This window comes from Pungitius pungitius, chromosome 8, assembly GCF_949316345.1.
Source record: "Pungitius pungitius chromosome 8, fPunPun2.1, whole genome shotgun sequence".
NCBI lineage: Eukaryota > Metazoa > Chordata > Actinopteri > Perciformes > Gasterosteidae > Pungitius > Pungitius pungitius.
Window position 1 is genome coordinate 7189038 of NC_084907.1, and position 19280 is coordinate 7208317.

At 42.0% G+C, this 19280-nt stretch overlaps 3 protein-coding genes across 3 annotated transcripts; all 3 read left to right on the forward strand.

The window, feature by feature from the left end:
- The first annotated feature begins 595 nt into the window (after positions 1–595).
- LOC119194276 (MICOS complex subunit Mic10-like) lies at positions 596–3361 on the forward strand. Its single transcript, XM_037448491.1, has 4 exons — positions 596–724; positions 2853–2900; positions 2981–3090; positions 3191–3361. The coding sequence occupies exons 1-4, from the start codon at positions 622–624 to the stop codon at positions 3197–3199; spliced, it is 270 nt and encodes an 89-aa protein (XP_037304388.1). The 5' UTR covers positions 596–621; the 3' UTR covers positions 3200–3361.
- Positions 3362–5224: 1863 nt separating this feature from the next.
- nbl1 (NBL1, DAN family BMP antagonist) lies at positions 5225–10423 on the forward strand. The gene is made up of 4 exons (XM_037447940.2): positions 5225–5619; positions 6558–6738; positions 7671–7782; positions 9884–10423. The coding sequence occupies exons 2-4, from the start codon at positions 6566–6568 to the stop codon at positions 10163–10165; spliced, it is 567 nt and encodes a 188-aa protein (XP_037303837.1). The 5' UTR covers positions 5225–5619; positions 6558–6565; the 3' UTR covers positions 10166–10423.
- A 2965-nt stretch (positions 10424–13388) lies between these two features.
- LOC119193976 (transmembrane protein 88) lies at positions 13389–18603 on the forward strand. Its single transcript, XM_037447941.2, has 3 exons — positions 13389–13580; positions 14300–14594; positions 16546–18603. The coding sequence occupies exons 2-3, from the start codon at positions 14301–14303 to the stop codon at positions 16771–16773; spliced, it is 522 nt and encodes a 173-aa protein (XP_037303838.2). The 5' UTR covers positions 13389–13580; position 14300; the 3' UTR covers positions 16774–18603.
- The last annotated feature ends 677 nt before the right edge of the window (positions 18604–19280 follow it).

Here is a 19280-nt window from a genome sequence, read left to right on the forward strand (position 1 = left end):
CCATTTAGATTCTTTACTAAAGTTTGTGGACTGAGACTGAAAGATGACGGGAGTGAAGATGATCTCATCCATTGCTTCAAAGCGGGACAGCCATGCGCCGCTGGTAGGGATGCGCTGCCGCAGCTCCGGCAGCGGGGGGAGGAGAACCGCACGCAAGTAGCCCAGGATGAGGAGAACGACGAGGAGGACACTGCAAATAAAGCGCTATACGCGATAAACTTAAGACTGACACTATGGTTTATTAATGATTCATTTCTAAATGCTTAGTCTTCAGAAAGTTGATTAGCTATAGGTCTACCGGTTTCATTCTACCGGCAGCCTATCAAGAAATGGTTGCAGGAAGTGCTGAACGCATATGCAATGAATGATATTAGCCTACTGTAATTATGCCCATTATTTTATTTAAATAATACAATTCTATAACAGAAGATACCGGTAAGTAAGAAATAAAGGCCTGCCCCTAATACAAGCCTGCCCCAAATACAGGCCGGTGCGCTGTGCAGCCTATATAAATAGGCCACTTTCTGGCCACTATTTGAGGATTTACGGTAATAGAGAACTGAATGGCAAAAACAACATAAAATGTAAGAAAAAATGTGACTTCGCGTGACGTCACTATATATGTCTCGCGATACTTCGAGGAGCTTCCTGACATCTAAAAACATGGCAGCCGAGCACGGACGGAAATGGGACCGCTGTCTGGCTGATACAGCCGTGAAAACAGGTTCATGTCTCTTCTTCTTCTTTTCTATTTCTCCGAGAACCTATCGCGTTATATATTTCATGTAGTAAATGAGCAGTTCCACAAGCCAGTCGAGGTCCTTTTCTACGGGATATCTGTCCCTTCCTGAACAATTTACTGAGGTCAACTGTACAGACGTCTCGGATAAAGTTAAAACTAACCTTTGCTTTTTATTCGGGTGAGCAATTATCAGATTGAATGCGAGCACATCGTGTTGGGATACAAGCTGATTTTGTATAAACCGGCTTCACTGAGTGTGAACACTGTCAATGGCGTAACCTTGTCACAGCCGTAAAGGGCCATTCTGTCCACTTTTACACGAATTATCCTCATTCAGGTTCTCATCTCTCCAGCACCAGGGCACCATAGTCACGCTTTGCTTTTGTGGCATAAGGTTATTATTATTAGGTTATTATTTGAGCCATTACCACATAAATAATTCAACTGATGCAGCATTTCGTGCACCACCCAAGAAGCAGAAAGAACACTGTAATTGCTTCATGGGCTTTGAACACTCCTAAAACCCGGATCAATAGTCTCTATTCAAAAATATGTTAGATATTTTGCTACTTGTAACCCTTAATCACCAGAAAGAGACAAAAGAAAGAAGAAGAAGAGAACCATCTGACCCGTATTATTACACGTGTCTCTCGTCTGCCTTTCATCAAACTAAACCATCCCTTTTTTACTGCTGTACACTCCCTTTGATCACTAACGAATACACACTTCTCGGCAGACGTGTTTGAATTTACTGCCAGCCCATCTGCTAAAGTATAACAGGGATTTTGACATTTTTGATCGAAATGATTTGATGTGTCTTGTTTGAGCTCGTTTTGTGTAGGAAAGCTTTTCTCGCAGCCTGAAAAAGTCTCCTGCAAATATTCTTTTCAAAACGATAAACTAGATAATCCTCTGCACATCATTTTATATTAAATACATTTATTTATCATGCACATATACGTGCTGAAGTTTTTCAAGTTGTTAGTTATACTAAGAAAAAGGATTCCCTCCACTCAAGATGGGTAAATACTGAACAGTGTCCCCTTCCCCAATCTCGCATCACAATTAGCTCTTCAAAGAAATGTGGTTTCACAATCCTTCTAAACTTCTAATGATATCCTTCTGAAGTTGTTTTATTTATTCATTTTGTTCCACTAAATAAAAAAAATCTTTGACTTTTAAAAGAATCTTGAAATAATGAACAAATAAAGAACAATAACATTAACTAGCTCTGGACTTTATTTTCTGGAGTATTTTGTGGCCTGTGGGTTATACAGTTTATTCTACCGCAGCGCAAATGTTTTTGTTATAAACCATCCTCCCCGGAGACGTGCAGACAAAGAGAGAGGCCGCCAAAATGAGATGCTGATCAGCCCTCAGATGCTTTTACCGTATCGTTGTCAGCGGAACATCATAGGTTTCAAAACGTCTCTGGCTGAAGGCCGCAGCAGATGGAGAACCTCAACTTTAACTCTAGCTTTGCTTGTAAAGGACGAGGCAACCATGGGTTTTTAAAAAAAATTTTTTTATCTCCACCGAGGGTGTGTGGGGTCTTTTGTGGACTTGCTTGACATTTGCGAGTTGTGCAAAAGAGACGACTCTGAGGCTTCAGACCGATATGTTATGCTGCATTTTCTGTGCTGGCTGGCTTGCCGTTGGGTGTGGCCTTCGGCGAGGTGAATTTCTTTCTCCTCAAGATCCCACTCTGGCAAACATCTTCTGCTGGACCATACGGGTCAAGACATTACTTACCTGCCCATGTGTGCAATGTGACCTCCTCAACCTCATGGAGGCTGTCTGCTCATTTTAACTTATTACCCCCCCCCTCTCTTGCACCCCTCTTACTGTTTTTTTGTTCTTTCTTGGAAGTTTGTCCTTCCTCTCTGCTTTTTGTCTCCCTCTCTTTCCCTAATGAGCGATGTCTTGCTAACTTCTGCTATTTGCCGACCCTTCCATTAGAGAATAATAGCAACACCTCATTAAAACTGATCTACGCCTTTTTTTTTTTTACCTTATCCGACATGTTCACATTACCTCAGAACTAAAGTACAATGATTTGTTGGTGTATATTTCAGTCACTCTAGTTTAAATACTTTCTTCCTCTTTGCAGTAACGGGTCTTGCCGTGGGCGTTGTGTTCTCCGTTGTTCTCTTCAAACGTAAGTGCTGTTACTTAAGATGGACTGAATGCATTTGTGTTTTCCAAGCACCTCTTTAACTGATCCCCCGCCCATCTCAGGTCGCACGTGGCCGGTCTCACTTGGTTCAGGTTTGGGACTGGGAATGGGATACGCCAACTGCCAGCATGACTTCCGGTCACCATACCTGGTTCATGGCAACATGGTTAAGGTGAGTGGAAAGGGAGAACTGTAGTGTTTGTGACATTTAATATGTGACCGAGGCTTGTGACACGGCGTTCTTCATGATTTTTACGTGTGCCCATTCTCAGGGCCAGTAGTGGAGGACTAAAGACGAGCAGGATTTGCCATGAAGTTGTTCATCTGTTTTCTTTTTTGTGTTGCTGCTCATTTCTGTCCTGGCACTAACGTCCAATAATTCCCACATTGTGGTTATCAATTGCAAGTCAATGTATATTTAATAAAACGATTATGGAAAACTACATATGTTTCTCTTTTTTTTTTTTCTTTCTTCCCGTGTTCATGTTAGAGAAGCAGGAAATATGGTTTGGGGGTAGGAGGCAATCGTGTGTGTGTGTTAATGAGCTGGGAGACTCAAACTCCTGCTGTTTTGGAATGAGGGCCAGGTTCCGCATCTGCAGCCCTGTTAGAGTGGGAGGATGAAATGTTGCACAGACTGATGAAATAAAAAAACATACACTTGGTGGGATACTCAAGCACGTTGTTGAAAGAGAAGAAGGAAATGTTTGCATGCACGTGTGACGAGAACGTTACTAAAGAGTTGTCTCGGTTATGGATTTCTTTCAACACCGTGTGCACATAACCAAGACTGATCTCCTCTCATGCTAGACCATGAATTTGCTCAGTAGGCCATGATTTGTAGTCCTGTTTTAAGTTATGGGAGTTGGACACCCTGGTGTTTGCTGTGACCGTGAGTTTTCTTCCCAGGGAGTCGAAAAAGCACGTCTCCATATCACGAAAAAATCTTTCACGTCTCGTGTATTTGTTGGCCGCGGGTCCGTCTGGCGTGGTTGTTTTCAGTGTGATTGATCACTCATGTGTGGTTGCATAGGCCTGAAGTATGATTGTTTGAACAAGCGTGTGCAGGCACACACGTTTATCCAGACCCCTGGTGAAGCAGAATCTGTGGAATGCGCAGGAATGCCATTTCTGGACTGGAGTCTGCTCTTATTACTAACAGGTGAAGTGTGCTCTTTGCACTCTGAACATAGCACATGTTTTACACTTTCACATCAAAGAGAACACTCGGGCCTGCATGCTTTTTGCTATACACACACTCCCGTTTCCCCTCCCCATCACGCTAACAGTTTTTCTCGGCAATGTAAGCAAATGACGGGCAATGTCAGAAATTAAGCCGTGTCAATCGGCCCCCCCTGTCAGTTCAAATATGTGTTTGCAAGTGAAGCAAGAGACCAACGCGGGTTCTCATGGACACACGCCAGACTGCGCACAGGTAGGATGAAGCGGAGGAATGGGGCGTGTGTTTGGGGGGGGGGCACAAGGCAGCCCGAAACCCATGGGCCTTCCCTGCCTGTGCCTGTCTAAAAAAAAAAGATGAATCACAGTTTCAAGTCTGATAATGTACAAATAAATTACATTTCATCACAATTACCCGTCTATAATGTCAAAAATGATCCATGATCAATCACAATTTGCAGCCTAATAGTGACACTTATCCAATTTGATCATTTAATGGCCGAAAACTGTTCCGTCTGTGTTTGTGAATGTCCGGCATGAAACATGAGACCAGACTGGCGTGCTGCTGTGTGACCGCAGCTTGGAACTTCTGATGTATCTGCAAACAGATCCTTCACTTTTGTAAAAGCTTCAAAACACCTGTTTTTGGTGTTAATGGAAAAGCATAACGATACATAGATTTCCATTATATTTGTGAGAGTCATTTCACCTGGCAGCATGTGCTCTCCTCTCCGTCTCAGTGGTTTCACTCTGAACACATTTAGGCCTTAATTAGATCAAGTTGTCATAAGCACGTGATGTTGACATAATTTCTACTTCCTTTGTAAACAAATATGGATCAAAGCATTTTCAAAGCATTTTCCATGTTGCATTGCATTAACATCTTTAATCATCTTTAATCTTTGACATAGTTACTCAAAAAGAAAAGTTTGGCCGAGTAAGACTTTCAAAAGAGTTAAGATTTCAAAGATAACGCATGACACCATGTGTCCTGCCATTTTTATATTTCTTTCTCCCTGTGAATCTTTTCTGCGGTCTGGTCTCGTTCCTCGGAAACATTTGAAACCTTCCCAACAGCCCCTCCTCCTCCTCCCCCCCCCCCCCCCCCCCCAGTTTTATTCCAGAGCAGCGCAGCAGGACCCCTCTCCGCCGCGCCTAAAACCCCGATACACAGCTTCACAACAAAACACAACAACTTGGGAAGTGGAGGTAACGGGGAATTTATCACCGGACCGGGAGAGAACCAAAGGGGCGGGACGGCTTCGTGGCTGATGGACTCGGTGATGAAAAAACGCCCGTAACTAATGCCGTGGTCTCCCATCCTTCCCCCGTCCGACCAGCGGTTCTTTTTTTCTTCGTCTCTTCTTTCCGGATGATGTAACTTCTCTCTGACAGACCGGGTTCGGACGGATCCACTGGAAGCGCAGCAGACGCTGATATTCCGACGCGTGCGAGTCCGCATCCTCCCGGCGCAGGACCCTGTTTTTACGCAGCGCCCAGCGGGACGCTCCTCGGCGGGGAGGTGAGTGTCTCCGTGATTTACGCTCTTTTACTATTAGATCATATTTAATCCGTGTGTAAACTATCGAGGGAATAACGAGTTTTTTTTATCGGCACCGCATTACAGACATAACTGATGCAAACTGATTGGTCAACTTTAATAAAGTTTTTTAAGTTCAGCTGTCCTCGTTTTTAGCTCATATACATGTTTGTGTGCATGGAGAGCATCAGAAATCAATGGTAAATGTGTAGCATAAACAACAAAACTGATTCTAATTAACATGACCACTTTAACATTATAATATCAACAGGTATACTTCAAGTAAAAATAGCCTGTGAAATAAATGAAAATAGATTTATACATTTTAAAGAACGTCGGCCCTCCTAGCACAGCCCAGATGGCCCTTTATCATTTACATCTACAATAGATAAGGAGAGCTCCAGTGATTCTTGTAGACAAGGTGTCTTGTGTCAGAGACATATGGGAGAGCCGAAGGGTTTTGTCCTTGTGGGTGACCACGAACACTCTTCTTTTTATAAGCGGCAGGAGAAAACGATTCTGTAGGCTGTAAATGACGTGACTGGTTGAGGTATTTTTTAAGGAGAGTGTGAAACAGAGCAGTGGACAGACTATTAGAGTCAGGTGGTAGGAGCAGACATTACCCCCCCCCCCCCCCTTCCCCCTTCTCACCCCTCAATGCATCTTCTCTTTTTTGGACTGTATGAACTCACTGTAGCGTTGTTCTCACTGCAGCTGCTGATTCGGGTAATTAAGAAGAGGATGACACTTTAAATCATTCAATTTAAAGACGCCCTATCAAATTGCAGATTCACATCTGGAGAGATATGAAGTCCAAAACCTGCCATTGAATCCATGCAACATCAGAAAAAACATGGAGCGATGTTGTGACTAATCTTTTGAACGTGTGTGTGTGTTTTTGTGGTTTTCTGGCCTTTTAGGTGCAGTCATGTGGCAGAGGATTCAGATTTGTTGGGCTCTGTTTGCACTGTATTCAGCGGCACCGCCTGCACACATCAACCGCCTGGCCCTATTCCCTGACAAGAGCGCCTGGTGCGAAGCCAAGAACATCACACAGATAGTCGGGCACACGGGTTGTCAGCCTCGCTCTATTCAAAACAGGTCAGGATGAAGGCCCTCTCTGTGTCTCTGTCTCCGTCTTTGTCTGTCTGACATTTTCCCTGCAGCTGAAAAAGGCGAACAGACTAATGCACAATTGTATTTTCTTTTTTTTTTCATCCGTCTTTTCTGCCTTATTTTCCATTTCCATTCAGTCAAAATGAACTTGCAGACTCTCTAATCCCTGCATTCAGCTTGAAATATGAATAACAAATAATCATTTGTGCTATACAGTGTCAAGCAACTTTTTTTTTTTTTTGCTGTCAACAAAAAAATAGTCCAAAACCAACAAAGCCCACCGGTTCCCAACAAGGAGAAACAATCCTTAAACAGGAGTAAGAAGTGCACTTATTTGGGGAGTATTGTCAGCCGATGATTTGTTGCTGTGGCGAGTGTGCAGCAGCTGGCCCGTGTTGGTGGTAACGACGGAACATGTCCTCCACTGCAACTAAGTGGCTCAGTGACGCGTTTCTTCCCAAAGAAGCAAATGCGCTGAATCACACTAACAAGATGTGTGTTGCGAGGAACACTTCGAAGTCTGTTTTTGTTGTTTTAATAGTATCTGTTGACCAATAGAATACGGCGAAACAAATTTTTTTCTTCAGTGTGCTTGACCTGTACTTACAAGTAAAGAGTTCTTTAGTGGTGTAGTAACGACGGCTCAGGAATGATTTATATGTATTCCTCCCTACGCTGCAGTCCCCACAGTGACATTTACATGTTTTGCACGCTACTTTTTTATGTTTAACCAATTATTATCTGGGAAAGGACTCACTGTCGTCTCAATCATTTTCTCTCCCAAGGACAAGATTTGACGAATAACAAGTCTCCATTTTTGTGTTTTTGTTCCCGAGGCTACCAGACATGCACGGCTCTGACTGTGCGGTTGAATCATGCAATAATGCGCTCTGTCCCCCCCCCCCCCCCCCCCACAGAGCTTGTCTGGGTCAGTGTTTCAGTTACAGCGTCCCCAACACGTTCCCACAGTCCACCGAGTCCCTGGTGCACTGTGACTCCTGCATGCCTGCCCAGACACAGTGGGAAGTGGTAAGATTTATGGCACTTTAGCTCAGAAGGAGCACACACCATCACGGGCCAGTCAAACTCAAACACAAAACCACAGGTTGCAAACTTGAAAGAGCCGCTCTTCGGTGGCGAAAAAAAAACAAAGCGGAAGAAAAGAAACTGAAATGGAGGATTTGCAAATAGATTCGTGGCACATTTTCCGCAGTCCCCTCTGAAACTTAAACCCGTTTCTTATATCCCTCAAAACTTCATTGTCCGTGTTAGCCAGAGTGAATCCAGTCTTTCGTCAGGGAAGGCTTTGTAGGGGGTGTATGTAGTTTGGACAGCGGCCAGGTGGGCCAGGCGGGCTTCAGGTGAGGTCGTTTCATGTTTCAGTGGAAAATATTGTATCACTTGGAGTTCACTGCTGTTAACTGTTAAGTTATTGTGCGATTTGTGTTGCTTGAGAAAATTCAGAGAAAGTGTGTTTAAAGTCTCAAATGACTTCTAACTATTTGGAATTAGATGTTTTTGTCCGTGGTTATGATTGTTGTTGCAGGGCTTTGAACCAAATTCAGTTTCAGATAAAACAAAGTCAGCTCTCATGAAAGAGGATACTGCTCCGTGCTGGTTTAGCACTTGGTGGTAGATCTTGATAAAACTGCTGAATTATCATTTCAAAACGGATAATAGAAACATGTGTGTGTGGTCTTGAGAACTAGAAGAGCTTCTGCAAAACTGAGGTTTAGAAGGTGTTTGTATATTTTCTGTTTACTTTATATTTATTCTACGGGCCAAGACAATCAGAACCAAAGAGCAAGAATTTAACAGAAAACACACACACGCATCATCCACATGGACACTACAATAGCAGTAAGCCGATATTATAATTAATAATCACATTTCCTTAGAAGGAAGGTAACATCAAAACAAAATAGAATACCTCAACTAATGTGTGTATATATATATTAGGGCCGGGACTCGTAATTAATTAATCGAAATTAATCGCATATATTATACATACAAATATATGACCTGAGAACAGTGAGAAGTCATTTTTTCACTTGGATTTTTATTTTTATTCAACCAATTCCAGTGTAGCAATAGCATATTTAGAAATATAGTACTTTCAGAAATTCAGGTAGCCTATAGGTAAGTAGACCTTCTGTAAACTATGTTTTTTTAAGTAGACCAATACTTTCAAGTACATTCAGAACATTGGTTATTTTTTCAGACGTGGTCTTAGTTACCCTGGTCCTTAAACCAGTCATCTGGTGCAGTGTGGGTTGGGTGTGGGTCCTTGTACCCGGAGTGGGGCTAACGTCCACGCTAGCTGCTAATTGTTTTGCGTTGAGGTGATACTTGAGGCTCGATGTGAATTCCTTGTTGCACAGCTTGCACACAACCACGCTCTTATCGACGCTTCCATCCGTGTGTTTATTATAATAAGATTTCCCATTCACGGGGCCAACCGACACGGTCTCGTCAGCTTCTTTGTTCATGTTCACTGTGGTTTGTTGTTGTCTGAAGTCATGAACGCTAGTTGGTGCGTCCCCCCGAAACTCATCCAGTAAGAAACGTTCCGCGGTGCAAAAAAAAGTGTAAAATGCGTAAAAAATGTGTAATGCGTTACTTTTATGTGTAATTAATTAATCTTAATTCATATGGTAATTAATTAATCGCAATTAACGCGCTAAAGTCCCGGCCCTAATATATATATATATATATGAAACAAGTAAGAATTAAGAATGAAAACTACGAACAACCCCAAAAAAACCTTAAAAAGTTCACAGTAGTGTCATGTCTGTGTTGCTCTCTCTCATACAAAGAATAGTATCACATTAAAAATACATTTATAAATATATGAAAGCCAATGGGTTAAAATATAACATTATAAATATATCTGCAACTCCTATTAACATGCTGTGTATAAAGTAGAAGATTTAAGACCAAGGGTAAACATGAAGTTTGGTTCCTTTCGTTATGTTGCTTACATTAGGGACTGACAAACCCAAATTATCCAGAGGCCATTAACGTTGTACCTTCATATATAAATAAACAATCAAATCTGTCTCCCATTTTTATGTTTTTGTATGTAATGAATTGTGTGCGTGTGCGTGTGTGTGTGTGTGTGTGTGGACAGGTGACCTTGGAGTGCCCGGGCAGCGAGGAGTCTCCTCATGTGGATAAGCTAGTAGAGAGGATCTTCCACTGCAGCTGCCAGTCCTGCAGTAAAGAAAGTGGCGAGGACGGAGCGGTGATGCAGCTGTACTCAGCTGACCACGTCCCGGACGCCCCGTCTCTGTCCGACACGCTCATCGATGCTCAGTCTCACCCTCTGCCCCCCGCAGACACGCACTCCAAAAAGCATGTCCACCCACACAGAGACCATCACACACTACCACACACATCAGATGGAGGATAGGCACGACTTGTTTTCATCACTCTGCTCCTCGCTCTGCTCCTTCACGGCATCCTTCTGTAGTATTGTAAAGGCACTTTCAAAATATGGCTTCAGGTCAGTCAAAACGTTTCTCTAAAAGCATGTGCATGCACACACACACACACACACACACACACACACACATATCAACTCGTACAAACACACCAGCCTCTTTCTTTTTGTTTTTTTTCTGACTTAACAAGCAAATGTGTGCATCCAGACGGTACATGTCTGTTAATAATTCCGTAGTTTCATTACTTTTTATCTGCTTAAACGCAATAAATTCTATTGTTGGGATAAATTAGTCTTTTGTTTTATTTCACAGTGGCAGTTAATGATAAGTCATCTGTCACAGTGAGTTCCACAAGGAAAGGAGTTTGAGAAAGTGTTTTTGTGATGAATCAAATTAATGACGATTAATGATAAAGTTATTATCCCTTTTATCATGGAGCTTTGGTGTGAATTTTGGCCACGGCACATGGTTTTGTTTTGTTTGATAAACATAAGCACAATCACGGACAAACATTTAGTACAAGTTTGTTCTGATTACTGGAGCACAGAAGAGGTGCATGATGGGAAGAGATGCTGTAGTCCACATACTTTCACTTGTTTATCCATGTTACTCATGATTTTTATACTTTAAGAATAATGCAGAATTTAAAGGATTGGCATTTCTATGTTTTGTCTGAAAGCATGGCTCAGATGGCCGTAAAAATGTATCCCTAGCGTGTCCATAAAGTAAGAGATCAGGGGGGAAAACCCACTTTCCGCACGCTGTGCAAAAATGCCTTTAAAAGTCCAGCTTAAGGTAATATCAGGTTACAGTCTTTGTATTTCAACGGACAGTGTTTACTTGCTGAGCTGCTGCAGAGAAATAGTAACACAAAGGGAAAGATCTTTCTCAGAAGACCTTGGAATGTTCCCATTTGATGTAAATCAAACAGATTTGTAAAAAACTGTTGGTTTTGTTCCCTCTGTCCAACATTGTCGTCACGTCAGTGTGGAGAAAACCTCAAACATTTTTTTTGTTTTAGGTACGAAATGGAATATGAATTGGCTCTGAATTGAATATGGCCAATTCAAAAATACAAAGATTTTTGCTATAAAGTAAAGATAACTACAGTCAAAAGGGCACAATTATTTTACGGGTCTGTGATTTCTGATTCATTTTCATTCTTCACAAAACATTTTTGGGAAAGATCTATTTAATTGAATTCAGTAAATTAGAAACAAAAAAAATCTTTCAAAACACTTTCAATTTGTGCATTTAATTTAAATTGCATTAGTTAATGACTAATGATAATAGAGAGTATTTTAATCTGAACCACAGGCTAGCTTAACTTGCAAAAACATTGATATTTGTTTCCACATAAGGATGCAATTCAACATAAAGTTACGAATAATACGGTTTAGTACCATCCAGCTCAGGTAGCTGGATCATGGATGAATGGTTGAACGTATAATGATACATTGATCTACTTTGCAAAGGGATCATAATGATTGAAGTGGAATCACCACGAAAACCCGCAGGATGCTGTTCCGTTAATGGATGGTGGATGACCTTGTGCTTATAGCTCAAGGTCAGAAAGCGACAGAATCGCACAAAGCTCAATGTTCCCAAAAGGAAACAAACCATGAAAAGTTTGGTTTGAAAAGTTCACAGAGAGTCCAGCAGATGTCAGCAGATGTTAAAGGTGGAGTCTAGAAAGGTTAACCTCCAACTCCTTACACGCAGACATCAAACCCACTGAGCCACAACATCCTACCTGTTGACCCCCTGCAGCATCTTACGTCTCCTTAAGCAGACTCTATTTCCTCTCCTTCATCATTCATTCCCTCATCTCTACCTCTCCAGATAGTATCTTTTCTTCCATTCCTCGTCAGCGCCGTCCCACATCATCTTGGCTTTTCCCCTGGTTCCATTTAATTAAATTTGAACAGCAAAAGGTTGACTGTCTGTCTGTGCTGCAAAACATATCGATCACTGCTTATCACCCTGCGACACAGCTGATGCAGAAAAGCAGATATATGGATAATAAGGGGATTCACGTTATTGTAGCCAATTTTTCTCATTATATTTCTCATCTCCAACAGTATGAATATTTATGTGTGACATTTATCCTTTAAAGTATACCCTAAATTATTATACTTAACAATATTATCAGATCCAGGCAACAGCCGTTGTAATACTTAGTCATTCAGTTCAGCCTATTTTACAGTAATTGTTGTTAAAATGGACAAAACAGAAGAAATAAAACATTCTGGTTGTATAGAATTGACTTATTGTTAAAGAATAACTTCATCTTCATCGTTGTAATAATACAATGAAAGTGTGTTTTGAAAATGTGCTGACTGCACCCTGAAAGTATTTTTTTTAATCATAAGCCGCTAATAGAAACAAATACTTGGTTAGAGGCTGGCAATGGGGCATTGCCCCACTTGGTGAAAATTGTGATATCTGAGCAAAATATCTGCTTTTCCTGCATGTCCTGGCCTGTCATACACGTGTCATGTCTTCATGCGCGCGCTGTCTCCACTTTTGTCTTCACTTTAGCCAATCGCTGATTAAATAAAAGGATGTGACATAAAATTTAGCCAATCAGAGTCCTTAAATAGATTCGGTCTGGGGCAACATTGGTTTTGCCCCAAGCTTCTTGTCAAGGCTGGTATCAACAGGCATATATAGTATATTATACCGAATTGCCTAAATATTTACCTGCCAAGTAGTTTTGGGTTTGATACCTTAATTATGTTGCATTAAATTGATTGGATTGCCCTACCTAAAACATTTCCCACCAGCGGCCACTGGTTACAAATCACGTTCTTTTATAAGTGTGTATCCTTTTGTTTTTTGAAATGTTGGTGAAATCTAAATAAGTAAAAATGTATTTTTTATTGAGTCATCTGGTTAATTGCATGACTTTTGGTAATTAGTCCCATGCGGTTTTACTACACTCTGAGTCTTCAGTAATACTTGACACATTTACACGTGTGTGTGTATAACAGCGATAGTCCACAACCTGACAACCTTAAAATTGAAATGAAGCCATTAGCCACAGCGTATATTTAAATGTAGCCTTTTGTGTGCCTTCGCTTTGTGTGTGTAGCGGAACCGCAGAGATAAATGCTGCAATTTCAAATCGGTGTGAGGCGGCGTGAGCGCGCACTGAATGATAGTGCGCGTGGCCCGGAGTCGCTCGCCCCCACAGATGCGCAGAGGCTCCTCAAACAGCTCCACGAGCAGCACGAGGTTCAACTCACCGGCGCATCCCTCTGTGGCTGTTTAAAACAACAACTGTATACAGTGTTTATTCGATTTTGGGGTCATTTTAAGAGCTGCGAGTGTAGAACCGGCAGACGGACTCGAACACACCGGAGGGATTAACAGGATCTGGAGGTAACCAACAATATTCCCTTTCATTTATAACGTGTTGTTTATTATCGTATACGCGCTGCTCTATACGTTCATGTGTGTCCCATCAGGGTTTAACAATTCGCAGACTAAAACGCTTAAGCAGAAACTATATATATATGTATATATACTGTATATATATGATAGTGTCTTCAAACTGCTCAGAGACATTTGTCCTGTTTTTGTTTTCGGCTCAGCAGCAGGTCGTTCAGGGTTAGCACACAATGCATCTTAAAAATGCATCGTGTTGGCATAAAGGCCGGGATTTAAGTGACGAAGGGCTAATCGATGAGATCGACCGTAGGAGTGATGTGAAGACTTAAGACAAACGTGTGTGTGTGAAGTCTTCTCATTTACATAGTCTAATGAGCTATGGGCTGTCTTCATTTAAATAACGGCAGTGGGGGGAGCAGGGGTCAGACTGAAAGGTTTTGGAATTCTATGCAAAAATGATATTATATTAAATAAACATGTTTTTATTTGTGATTCAACAGAAAAGAAGTCATGGACTAATTTATCTGGAAACAATAATAATCACGATACAATTGTTTTGCAACATGACTTTACTTTTGTAATCTCTTTGATTTTCTTTTACGGCGCTCTTGTCACGGAGCTGTACCAGTAACTGGCTGTAACCCCCCTGCAGCGGGAATCAGATTTAAACACAGTCCACTCTCTCCTTGTCCGTCCCTCTCCCGGCTCAGGATGTGTGGTTTGGACGTGGACTTGGACGACGGCGGTTCGGGCGAGGAGGAGAAAGAAGAGGAGTTCTGGATCGGCGAGGGCGTGAAGATGCTGCCCCCTCCTGTGGCCCACAGCGAGGGCAGTGCGTGGGGCAGCCGCAGGGGCCGCTTCGGCTGCCTGGCCTGCGGGGTCGCCCTCCTCCTCTGGGACCTGTGCGTCGTCTTTGCCAGCGTGTTGCTCCTGGCTCTGGTCTTCTTTGTGGTGCTGCTGCCTGCGATGCTGCTGCTGTACGGCGGTTTCCTGTGCCACTCCCGGGTGAGACGTCACACTCATGTTGTATCTTCTTTGAAGCAAAGCCAAAAAAGATGTTTTTTCCGTACACCTAATCCACCGGCGTGACTGAGTTGCAAAGTTGGGACCTGCCTGTGGGTGATTAGTCAGAGGTTAAAGGGAAGAGCACAGGGTCCAGACTTTAATGGTGGACACGGCATAGATCAGCACAACAGTACGTTGTCTGTAAAAACTTAACAAACTAGAATCATTGTTTTGGTACAACGCTTTTCACTACTGTGTTAATGAATATAATGCTACAGTTATTTTGACAAATATTTAAGGCAAAGAAATCTTGATCTTGGAAAAAGCAGCCAAAAGGCCTGGTGACAAGCTCTAAAGATCACAACTCGCTCATGCTCCAGCGTGATGTTTTCTGTCCCTCTCCACTGTCAACAAAAACATAGCTGAAATGAATTAATAACAGGATGATTGAAGTTCCGAAAGTCATTATTTGTTTACAATAACATTGATTAAACTTTAATGAGGGAAATGTAGCTCGCAGTGACGCATATATATTCAGCGAAAAACAAAACTCACAGCACCAAATGACGGACACACTGACACAGCTGGCGACTCTCTGGTGGGGGGAGGGGGGCGTGGACATGTGGGAGCATTAATCAGCTAAAAAGCCAGATGCTTTTTCTCAGGAGATGATGGAGAGCGAAGCACAGGGAATATTGCACTTTCATGCATCGTGCAGATAATAACAGATAAGGTGGCTTAATTACTGGCTGTGTAAGAAACAATTTACCCAGGTTCAGTGTTGTCTATACAACTTGCCGTCCCCAAATGGCGAAAAACAAACAAACGCTAAGCTTTATGAGGATGGCGCTCATGAACAAGGAGGAATCTGCACTTCGTCCTTTGACTTTAGTCAGAGATTAAGAAGTTGCAGAGTGTGCACACGCAACAAGACTACAATCAGGATTAGGCCAGAGCGGATGTCCGTTCAGAGCAAACAATTACAGGCGGTGTCAGTCAGTGGCGGCAGACTGAGCCCCTCTGAGAAGACCAGCCTGTCTGAGCACCAGCTGTGCAGTCGCACTGACACCATGACAAGGGAGAACATGTACAAAGGGGAAAGCACACTGCGCACTTGTCATATGTGTGTCCCTGTGTGTCCCTGTGTGTCCGTGTTTGTGTGTTCTTCAGTGTCTTGAACAGCACTGTTGCTAGGGTGCGTTGGTTGAGGGTGTAGCTCCTTTTGAAAAAGCTTACAATGGGAGATGATGCTGGAAAAGTGGATCAGACGTAATCAAATCATTCTCTGGCTCTGAGATAATGTTCTTTGTGCTAAGTGTGTTCGTCCGTTTGTGTCACATGTGTGTGTGTCTCTGTGTAAGTGTCATGAGTGTGTATAACGCTGGTGTAATGGTCCTTGAAAATGTGTACTTCTGTAACTGCCCTTTTTATATGAGGGGCCGTTTAGGACTTAACTACTGAGACACTCTCACGCAAACTACTGAGACACGCACACTACTGAGACACTCTCACGCACACTGCTGAGACACGCACACTGTTGAGACACTCACACACACTAGTTAAGTCCTGAACTTAACTAGTAGTTAAGTCCTGAACAGCCCCTCATAGGTCTTACTTTAGTCTCTTTCTCTCAGTCCCTTTCACTTGCCCTCACAAGGTGATTGACAGCTGGGAGGGTTGCACACAGCTATGAGACACTGCTGATCTGAACCGTAGAGGGAGGCTGGGAGAAACTCTGTCACAGCCCACTACCCACATCATCCCATTTACGCACCCTGAGCATATACAAACACACCCTCATGCATGTGCACATCGACGATTAGCAAATCCTTCCCATTTGCCTTTCGACAGAAAGGAAGAAGGAGCTCTCCTGCTGTTTAAAAAATGTCCATCATGTCCTCCTGAGCCCTCCCGTCTACTTAATGATCTCCCTCCTGACTTGTCCTCGTAGGTCCTTGATGCCCCCTCCGCCATCTGCCGTTACCTTGACGACAACAGCTGCTCCGCCCTCATTATCCTGGGTTTCGTGATGATGTCGCCGCTCGTGGTCGTGGCCGCCGCTATCTTCTGCGGGCTGCTCCGACGGTTCCGACTCCTGCTGCTCATTCAGCCGATGTCTCGTGCCCAGTACCGGGGGCGGCTGTCGGACTGGGCGGGCAGCGTCCACGCCTGGGTCTGATCAGTAAGAAGCGCAAGATGCCGGCGGGCGGTTGTGCTAACAAAGAGATACAAAAGGTAGACAAAAATAACAGGAACACCTCACAATGAAATCCATGTCGACCGAATTAGCCAAATGCCAAGTTTTGAATACAGTTTCTTGCCTTACACTTTTTCACATTCTTGCTGAGAGTTTGTCCAATTTTTTGATAATGGGGGTTTATCGGTAAAAAGCGTTTTGGGCATAAGAGGATGTTTTTGTTGCACTACAAGGAGTAGCCCGATAGAATATAATAAAATCTGTTTTTTTACATCCATCGGTTTTGGGTGTGAAGTAAGTTTAGACTGAACAAACAAGGTGTAACTTGGTAATTACTGATCTATAGAGGGGCTGTGATCTTTAGACGGCTGTTTAGACGGTTTCTCAGCTGTTTTTAAATGTTAATGCTAAGCTAAGCTAATCACCTCTCCCAGATAGGAGACTTGTGTTGTTCTTTTCATCGGAAAGAGAGAAAGTCAGCGTGTTTTCCGCAGTGTGTGAACATTCCATCAAGTTTTGTGATGTTGTTGTACTGGATTGCTTATTAAAAGGTGTCTTGATTATTATTACCCCCTGTACATTGAAGGTAATTAAATACAAATATATCAAATTCTTTTCTGTACTCATTTGATCCAAATAATTAAAACACATCACGGAATAGTGCGGTGAAAGTATTACTCAAATCATTTTTGTGAAATGAAAGACGTGTAGGATTTTCATTTCAGTTGTGATGATTTCCTTAATGCAAGCATTCAACGAAATTCAGATACCAAAGTGGTTATTTTGCCCTGATTGTTTGCTAACTATGTTGACGTTGTTACATGTGGAACTTTCTTAGAAATAAATTACTAAAGTTATTTGTGGTTGTACAATATAAGTCTAAAAAAAGGTCAAAACATTTTTGTTATGAGTTGTTTAATGTGGTCCATTATTTTGGACTCAATTTCCCAGCACCTTCAAACACACAGCAGAGTAAATGATGTAATTGGACTTTAATATTGTCTGCGAGGTGAATTAAAGCAACAAGAATATTTTTTATCTGATGTAGTCTTGTGGGAACATGGGAAATAAGTGAATCATAATTCATTTAAGTGGATCTTAACCGATCACATTCTGGCAGAATGAAACACTTACCTGCATCATAAAAAAGCAGATGTTGACAGAGTAATGGCTGTGCAGTGAAAGCCATGTAATAATGTGAGATTGAATGATCAGACTGTAGCTAATTCAAACTTAAACTCATCAGTGATACAGTGATACTTGAGTCATATTTCATAAGGAGCAGTTATTACTTTTCCTTTACAGATGTTATTTTAAATGTATGTTTAATCCATTTGTCAATGTCAGTCCTTTAATTGATCTTACAATTATTTTTTATCGGTAAAGAAGCCCTCTTAGTTACAGTATTTTCAGTGAACTATGAGGGAAAAGTTTTTTTTCACACCTTAAATAATGTTTTGTTATGAACACATTTTATTTTTATTGTTCAGCTTTCATTTTCAATGCCATTAAAACAAAAAAAAGGTTGTCATGTTCAGAACATACAACAATACAATATTTATTTCTCACTATTGTGTTGTGACCTGTTGGTCTAAACATTGACTCTCATACATACATCCTTGCATAACACATAAAAACACACTAAGGGACAGCATGACCTCAATTTTCCAATAACCCCCCTGAGAACTTGACTCACTCTTGAGTCTCACAAGTGAGTGAATAAGCCAATTACAGGAGGATTTGTTTCCTGATGAAGTGGTTTTCTTGCCCTTCCTGATAATGTGTGTCGTCCATTAAACCACCATATTGAGAGACGCAGCCTCAGGGTCAGTGTGTGTGTCATTGTTCTCACTACAAAAGACCACCATACAATGATCCTGTTTACAAGGGAATTTTCCCTTAGGAAGAGTATGTACCAGGAACCTCAACGGCCTCAAATGCCTGGTCCTAACGTTATCTCCTTATTTATTTCATTAGGTTATATTTGTTTTTTAACATGTTACTATATTCTTTTGTCCCCGAGTTCTGGAACAGATGATTGCGATTCCAAATATCAGGGTTTTCTCGCCTTGTAACACTTCAGACTTGAATCCATTACTGTAAAAGGTGCTTCTCACTGCTCTCAACAGAGTGATGCGAATGTGGATATCCAATGTTTGGCTTCAAAGTCGACCCTGTAATGGATGCTTCTGTCTGTGAGTGGCGAGAGTCTATTGGACACTATTTCAAAACAGATGTTTCAAGGAGGAGAGTAGTATTGGAAGCAGTTTTTGGCTCTAACATTTCAGTCCAAACACCAAAGTATTTCATTCTACTTCAATTTGTAGGATCTGTATTTAACATTGCGTGCTTCGATGAACCATTATATAACTATTTCTTATGTAAAGATTTAAAGCGGAGTAATATCTACCTGAGGCCCACAATGAAGCCATACTCCGTCTGTGTGTGCTTTTATCTCAGCTTCTCTGAACCTCGGTTAGTACGTGTTA

Excerpts from the sequence above, each read along its gene's own strand:
- LOC119194276 (XM_037448491.1), top strand. The coding sequence starts at position 622 with ATGTCTCGCGATACTTCGAGGAGCTTCCTGACATCTAAAAACATGGCA. Across the intron at positions 725-2,852 it reads TGATACAGCCGTGAAAACAG|TAACGGGTCTTGCCGTGGGC; the intron begins GTTCATGTCTCT and ends TCCTCTTTGCAG. Across the intron at positions 2,901-2,980 it reads CTCCGTTGTTCTCTTCAAAC|GTCGCACGTGGCCGGTCTCA; the intron begins GTAAGTGCTGTT and ends CGCCCATCTCAG.
- nbl1 (XM_037447940.2), top strand. The coding sequence starts at position 6,566 with ATGTGGCAGAGGATTCAGATTTGTTGGGCTCTGTTTGCACTGTATTCA. Across the intron at positions 6,739-7,670 it reads CCTCGCTCTATTCAAAACAG|AGCTTGTCTGGGTCAGTGTT; the intron begins GTCAGGATGAAG and ends CCCCCCCCACAG. Across the intron at positions 7,783-9,883 it reads CCCAGACACAGTGGGAAGTG|GTGACCTTGGAGTGCCCGGG; the intron begins GTAAGATTTATG and ends GTGTGTGGACAG.
- LOC119193976 (XM_037447941.2), top strand. The coding sequence starts at position 14,301 with ATGTGTGGTTTGGACGTGGACTTGGACGACGGCGGTTCGGGCGAGGAG. Across the intron at positions 14,595-16,545 it reads GTTTCCTGTGCCACTCCCGG|GTCCTTGATGCCCCCTCCGC; the intron begins GTGAGACGTCAC and ends TTGTCCTCGTAG.